Source organism: Scylla paramamosain, chromosome 33 (assembly GCF_035594125.1).
Source record: "Scylla paramamosain isolate STU-SP2022 chromosome 33, ASM3559412v1, whole genome shotgun sequence".
Lineage (NCBI taxonomy): Eukaryota > Metazoa > Arthropoda > Malacostraca > Decapoda > Portunidae > Scylla > Scylla paramamosain.
Genome location: NC_087183.1, coordinates 17,537,368 through 17,544,867, shown reverse-complemented (window position 1 = coordinate 17,544,867; position 7,500 = coordinate 17,537,368). Strand labels below are relative to the sequence as shown.

At 44.1% G+C, this 7,500-nt stretch overlaps 2 protein-coding genes across 8 annotated transcripts in view; both read right to left on the bottom strand.

Annotated features, from left to right (window-relative positions):
* LOC135089854 (proton channel OtopLc-like) overlaps nt 1–7,500 on the bottom strand; it is a 110,033-nt gene that overhangs the window by 44,032 nt on the left and 58,501 nt on the right. For 4 of the 7 annotated variants that reach the window (XM_063985986.1, XM_063985989.1, XM_063985990.1 and 1 more), the window contains exon 2: nt 5,278–5,343. The exons of the other annotated variants lie outside the window; for them this stretch is intronic. In XM_063985986.1, coding sequence (XP_063842056.1) covers nt 5,278–5,343 — 66 coding nt within the window. The remainder of the gene's footprint in view (nt 1–5,277; nt 5,344–7,500) is intronic. 7 annotated transcript variants of the gene reach the window in all.
* LOC135089418 (sarcoplasmic reticulum histidine-rich calcium-binding protein-like) lies at nt 1,694–4,087 on the bottom strand. The gene is made up of 2 exons (XM_063984960.1): nt 4,009–4,087; nt 1,694–3,855 (listed from the first exon to the last, which is right to left on the bottom strand). Exons 1-2 carry the CDS (start codon nt 4,085–4,087, stop codon nt 1,838–1,840), a joined length of 2,097 nt encoding a protein of 698 aa, XP_063841030.1. The 3' UTR covers nt 1,694–1,837.

The following is a 7,500-nucleotide window of genomic DNA, read 5'->3' as shown; positions in this document are numbered from 1 at the left end:
TTTTGATTGAGATAAGCTGTAGTAATGTAGATGTTAACTGTGTGTGTGTGTGTGTGTGTGTGTGTGTGTGTGTGTGTGTGTATGTGTGTGCATTTTTCTATATGTCTGTCTGGTTATTAATCTCTCTCCATTCTGTATGTCTATCCGTCTGTCTGCCTGTCTGTCTGTCTGTTTGCCTATCTGTCTATCTGTCTCTCTCTCTGTCTATCTGTTTCCCTGTTCTGATTTTTTTTTCTTGTCTTTGTGTGCGTTAGTTAGTTTGTGTCTACCCATTACTTTTACTTTCTATATTTTAATCTGTTTATCCAAGTTCTCCGCTCTGTCAGTTTTCTTCTGCCTATTTATATCTATTTTACTTTTTCTTTAATCTATTTCTGGTTATTCAAATTCATCTTATTTTTTTTACCTATTCATCTCTATTTTAGTTTCTGTATTCAATCAACGTCTGCTTATTTAAATTCTCACTTCTATGACTTTTCTCTGTCAGTCTCTTCTTTACTCTCTACACCAGTTTTCTATTCTCTATTTTACTTTCTAAATATGCCTATTCATTCTGTCCACCGTCATCTGTCTCTCCGTCTCGTCCAGCCAGCCACTGTCCACCTCAGAGAGCGTCCAGTTCCCTCTGTCCTCCACGTCAGCTGGCCAATTCTTAGTGTCCTCCATCATTATCTAATATCTCAGCGTGCAGACCACCGTTAGCCAAGAGGGAGGTGACCGGGGAGGGGGCAGAGGGACGGAGGGGGGCGAGAGGGATGGGAGGTGGGAGGTGGAGGGCAGAGAGGTACCTGCGCTAACATTCTGATTTACTTGTTGTCTGCTAAACTCGTCTGTAAATATCATCAATTAAATGAGCGAGAAAAAATGAGACCTTCGCAAGTGAATCCACGTGGTAAAAGTAATTTTAGTTTCTTCCTTATTTAAATCGGGAATCAAAGAACGCTTCTCACGGCGCTATTCGTGGACACCTTGCGCAAACAAATGACGGACGCCGCCCCCCGCCGCCTCCCTTGCGCAAATATTCGATCGCTCATTTCCGCGCTGCGCCTCAGACAGACAGTGTGTGTGTGGACGCAGGTAAAAGGAAGAAATGTTTTAGTGTATTCTTATCTATTCCTTGACCTTCAGACGCCATATGCCAGAAACGGAGAGGAATAATACGAAATGTTACGAAGAGGAAAGGATTAGTTAGCATTTCCGTCACGTACTCGAGTCTTTATTTCACTTTTCCCCAGTTCCTCCTCAAATCCTTTTTCCTTAACGTTTGAATCCTGCCTCTTGTACATGCTCTCATTTTAGGCGAAGATTGGATGTTTTTTAGTAAGTTGTACAGATACTCTCTTAGCATTACTGAGAGATCCCGTGTTTTTAACATTTTTTTCTTTTTCTTCCTTCCCGTCCCGTTTTTTTTTATTTCTTCCCTTTCCTTTCCCTTATTTCGCTTTCCTCTATCAAAACATCCCTTTCTATACATCAAAGTTCTATTTTTCCCCTCTTAATCCTTCCCTTTTACTCTCTTTTCCCTTTCCTCCCTAAAAATAACCCCTCCTTTTCTTCCCTTCCTTGGTCGTGACACGCAGATTCCAACACACACGCCCTCACGCTCGCACGCCTTCATACTCACCGTTTGTGGTGTCGACGTCCCCATCTGATCAGTGGGATGGGCGGTTTGGCGGCAGAGCACTTGATAGTAAGGACGGGCGAGGCTGGCGAAGCGGCCGTGACGCGTGGGGAGGCGGTGGGGGAGGTGGGAGTGATGCCATTGGTGTGGGAGGTGCGGGAATTACCAGTACCATCCCTCTTCCCTGGTGAATAATCCTCGTCTTCATCGTGTGTCTCAAAAATGGTGCCGAGGGGGGTAGGGGTAGTAGCGGTCCTCGTCATCGCTTTCACTGGGGTTCACGTATTGTGGGTGGTGGTGGTGGTGGTGGTCCGTGCAGGAACAGACGGAGGGGTGGTGTCCCTCGCTGCAGTGTGTGTTGGGGGAGGCTTCCATGGGTGGGTGCTGGTCCAAGGCCCCGGAAGGTGGATATTGTTCAGAGGTCTGTTCACTCTCGTCTCTTGTATCCACGTGGTTCTTAACAAGTGGATATTGGTCAGCCTCGTTTCTAGTATCCACATGGTTCAAGACTGGTGGATATTGGTCAGCCTCGTCTCTAGTATCCACATGGTTCAAGACTGGTGGATATTGGTCAGCCTCGTTTCCAGTACCCACACGGTTCAAGACTGGTGGATATTGCTCAGCCTCGTCTCCAGTATCCACATGGTTCTTAACAGGTGGATATTGGTCAGCTTCGTCTCTAGTATCCACACGGTTCAAGACAGGTGGATATTGGTCAGCCTCGTTTCTAGTATCCACATGGTTCTCAACAAGTGGATATCTCTCGCTCTCGTCTTTAATGTGGTCCAAGATAGGTGGATATTGTTCACCCTCGTCCTTAGTATCCACATGGTTCACGGACGGGTATTGCTCAGAGGTCTGTTCATCCTCATCCTCAGTATCCACATGGTTCTCGAGAGGTGGATATTGCTCACCGTCGTCTCTAGTATCCACATGGTTCTCAACAAGTGGATATTGCTCGCTTTCGTCTTTTGTGTGGTTCTCGGCAGGTGGATATTGCTCGGAGTATTGTTCATCCTTGTCTTTGGTATCCACATGGTTCTCACGAGGTGGATATTGCTCACTCTCATTCTTACTATCCACATCGTTCCCGACAGGTGAATATTGCTCATCCTCGTCTTTAGTATCCACATGGTTCCCCAGAGGTGGATACTGCTCAGAGGCCGCGGCAGGTGGATATTGCTCACTCTCACCCTTAGTATCTACATGGTTCTCAAGAGGTGGATATTGCTCGCTCTCATCTCTAGTATCCACATGGTTTGCCAGATGTGGGTATTGCTCCTCTCCATCACTTTCTCCCATGGTTTCGAAAGTTGGATACTGTTTCCCGTCACCACCAGAGGGACTGGAATACTGCTGCTTATCACCACCAGATGGGGTTGAATACTCTTTATCACCACCAGATGGGGTTGAATACTCCTTATCACCACCAGATGGGGTTGAATACTCTTTATCACCACCAGATGGGGTTGAATACTCCTTATCACCACCAGATGGGGTTGAATACTCTTTATCACCACCAGATGGGGTTGAATATTGCTCCTTATCACCACTAGAAGGGGATGAGTACTCCTTATCACCACCAGAAGGGATTGAATATTCCTTATCACCACTAGATGGGGTTGAATATTGCTTGTCACTACTAGATGGAGTTGAATATTGCTCTTTATCACCACTAGAAGGGGTTGAGTACTCGTTATCACCACCAGATGGGGTTGAATATTCCTTACCACCACCAGATGGGGTTGGACATTGCTCGTCACCACTGGAGGATGCTGAGTATTGCTCCGTATCGTCACTGGAATCCGTCACGCGTGGGTACTGCTCCTCTTCCTCGTCACTCTGAAGAAATATTCCGAAGGACAGGCTGTCTTCCTCCCAATCACTGGCAGAGTCCACGGAACAGCTCAGGGGCGGGTACTGCTCCTCATCACCCAGGTCACCACTGAAATCACCACTGAAGTCACGATTGAAGTCAGGAAAAGACGGAAACTTCCAGTCTTCACTAGGGCACGAGGCGATCCGGGGCAAATATTGATTCTCACCAGTGGGGGGGCTGGGCCCTCCCCCCTCCACCCCCTGAGTCCTCCGAGCACCGCCCCCCGTCGCCTCTTCGTGTGGGGGGCGTGAATCCCTGTAAGTCTTGCAATGGTACGTGCTGCATTGTGGCGAGCAGAGCAGCGCACTCACATTCGCTATACAGTCCTCACCACAATACGTCCCACGCGCCGCCACTCACAAACACACTCGCTCCAGCCCTCCCCTGTCTCTCTGTCTCCTTCTCTCTCTCCTTGCAGCAAACTCCCCAGCCGTGGCCTTTTTTTACGCCCTGACGTCACCTTGCTTTGTTCCGGCGATCGCAAGACGGGGAACAGTGACGCGCGTACTAATGCCTGTGTACCGCTTTGCACTCCAGCCCTCGTGCTTGTATGAATCTATAGTTTTGCAAGTGTACGGTGGCAGCATCCTCTTCTCCCGATCATTGGCTGCGTTTGGGCCCGCGTCCTCCAATCAGGTTCAAGCCTCTTGCGACACGGGCTCAAAGATGGACCCGGGGGGTGACGCGAGGACAAGGAGGAGGGGAGGAAAAGAAAAAAAAAAGGGAACGAGGGAAGAAACCTGCCGCTTAAATAGATGATTAAAATATCGGGGGGATAAAAACTAGGTTGGGGTTGGTTACCTGCTCGAACCGACAAACCTGGTATCCTTGCTGCTGTTGAGAGAGAGAGAGAGAGAGAGAGAGAGAGAGAGAGAGAGAGAGAGAGAGAGAGAGAGAGAGAGAGAGAGAGAGAGATGCAAAGACAGAGAGAGACTTAGAGACAAACACACAAAAATCTGCACAAAAAACTTGCCTTCTCCAAACAAAAAACAAAACCTCTAGGAACACTCATGCAAATTAAGTTAGGAACGAAATCTTGCTAGTTTCTATGAAGGTCATGGTCATGGAGGACTAGCAACAAAATAGTCCTGGTAGTTTTGCTAGTAGTAAGAGTCATGCGTGTGAATCTACTAATATGATAGTTTGCTAGTAAGGAATGCATGCCCCATAAATAGTAGGTAGACGTGGTACTATTGTGCAGCGCTAATCTACTATTATTTGCTAGTAGAACTTTAGTCAGACGTGCATGCAGCGAGTTTCTCATGTTACTTCTACTACAACAAAGTTCATGTTAGTAGTAATAATGGTGCTACAATACTCATATCGTTATTACTAGGACTACATAAATGTCAGATAGATTAGTTAAATGTTACGAATCATTTTGTACCACTACGCTGTTTGCCATTAGTAGGAACAACAGCAGTGCTACATTACTCCTATGACCTTTTCGTTTCCTTTTTACGTAAGAGAGATCTGGTCAAGGGCTACAAAAAGGCAGAAAAATAAGAAAAAGACCCGCTGAGAGAGAGAGAGAGAGAGAGAGAGAGAGAGAGAGAGAGAGAGAGAGAGAGAGAGAGAGAGAGAGAGTGTGAGTGAGGAAGCTATTCACTATTACTACCACTATGAATTTAAAACAAATGAAATGTCAAATAGATTAGTCACGCATGCCAACTTTACTGCTCCTCCCCTTCTAGTACACAACCACTGCTATCCTCTCACCACCACCACCACTACCACCACTACAACTCCGTTCATGCACGTGTCGCTTCTGGCTAACCTTTCGCTATTGCCCCAAGAGGAGGTATCAGTCCTTGCGTCTCCTCCAATGCGGGGCGAGCGGCAGCTGGCGGTGCGGGAAAGACAGAGAATGAGTCGAGGAGATCCCACCACACTTACATACTCTCTCTCTCTCTCTTTATCTCTCTCTCTCTCCCTTGGCCGTCATGCACAGAGTCATGGTGATGTTCAAATGGTGTAATCCCTGCCGAGTCATTTGCCCAGGATGGTGTTTGGGGTGAAAAATTCAGGGGTTTATGAAGGAGGTATTAGGGCAGAAATGGAGGTTTACACTATTGGGAATAAAAGGAAGGTGTGCCTTGTTACGACACTGGCTGATGCGTAACTGGTGGGGGCTTTGTGTGTTGCGTGTTGTGAGGGAGTGTTGTATGTCAGTGTGTGCTGGTCAGTGTTGGGATACATGCACATAAAATAGGCAGATAAAAGAAAATGAAATTAAAGTAAGTAAATAAATAAAGAAAGAAAAGTATATAAACAAAATAAACGGAAGATCAGATAAAAAATTAAATAAATGAATAAATAAATAAATTACATATTAATTTAAAACTAGATTATGTCAAAGATTAATAAAAAAAAAAGAATAACGCAAAATACAACTTTCATTTTCTTTTATAACATTCAATCTTTTTAACGGAACAAACCAACACACATTAAAAAAAAACTCTGAGAAGAAAAACACAAACACACACACTCACAAACACACACACACACACACACACACAAAAAAAAAAAAAAAAAAAACATAATTAAACAACACGATACCAAAGATTACAGGGACTGCGAAGTGTAGACCAGATGGCTTCTTGTAGCTTCCCTTGTATTCTTATTTTCCTATTAATAAAATAAATTACACTCCCTGCTCTAAAGAGAAACACAAACGAACACACGGAAAAAATAACCATCACAATGGATTCATTAAAGTCGAACCTGTTTGAGACCAATGATAAAAGAATGTACGTACTTCCTATACAAAAATAAATAAATAAATCAATCAATCAAAGCAAAACGTATGTGTAGAGCTGCCGGGAGACTAACAAAATGGTGCAAATGATTAAGGAAAAATAAATAGGAAAATGTATATGAGGGCAGAGAGAGAGAGAGAGAGAGAGAGAGAGAGAGAGAGAGAGAGAGAGAGAGAGAGAGAGAGAGAGAGAGAGAGAGAGAGAGAGAGAGAGAGAGAGAGAGAGAATGTCATCACAAAACATGTAAAAAGGAAACCCATTGTCCTTTCCCCTGACAATTTCGGGACAATGAAGTTATTCCCAGACAAGAAAAGGAAGACGAGGAAGAAAAATGTCAAATCAACACAAGTACAGCTAGGAAAGTAATAAAAAAAGGCAGGGAAAATATGAAAACACAAAAGAAGCACGTGATATGGCTTGGATTCCTCAACACACTCTTTCAAACACAAGCAACACACCTGAAAATTAATGTGTGAATGGAAGTCTTTATAAGGAAAGGACCAAAGTGATTTAATCCTATAACGGGTGAAGTGTATAGGGTTTGATTCTTTGTAGTGAAGTTTATGTAGGATCAAGAATGTGCGAGTGGTAGGTTTTAGAGAGAAACGTAAAGGAAAGGGAGGAATGAAGGTAAAGAGTTGAATGAAAGGAACTGGAGTGAGTAAAAATGAAGAGCAGAGTGATTAATTTAAGTAAGGCCAAAAATATAACAAAAATAACGCTATACTCCAAAATTACCTTAAAAAATGAACTAAGAAAAAAAAACTTACGGAAAATACCATTTCTCGAACCACGCCCAAATTACTAAAAAAATAAATAAAATACGGAAAATAACACTTCTCTAACACAACAAATTATCTTAGAAAAACAAAAAAATAAATAAAACAAATAAATAAATAAATAAATAAAAAAAGAACACTGAAAATGCGACTTCTCTAGCAAAAATAACAAAATAGACGATAATTCCTCAGAGAGAGAGAGAGAGAGAGAGAGAGAGAGAGAGAGAGAGAGAGAGAGAGAGAGAGAGAGAGAGAGAGAGAGAGACAGGAAAACCCAAAACTGCGACAGGAGGAACAAAGCGCTGGATCCCTTTTGTCTCCCTAGGGTGTCTGTACAAGAGTCACACCGACCTGGAGAAATATGTGAGCAAAAACACGTCCTGTTCTCGAAATGTAAAGTTCATTCTCGCCAGGTGTGTGTGTGGGGAGGGAGGGAGGTGGGTGGGTGGGTGTGTGGGTGTG

What these genes read in the sequence shown, in the direction of transcription:
- LOC135089418 (XM_063984960.1), bottom strand. Translation starts at nt 4,087, where the DNA reads ATGCTGCCACCGTACACTTGCAAAACTATAGATTCATACAAGCACGAG. An exon ending in AAAGCGGTACACAGGCATTA is followed by an intron (nt 3,856 to 4,008) that starts GTACGCGCGTCA and finishes TGTGTTTGTGAG; the next exon opens with TGGCGGCGCGTGGGACGTAT.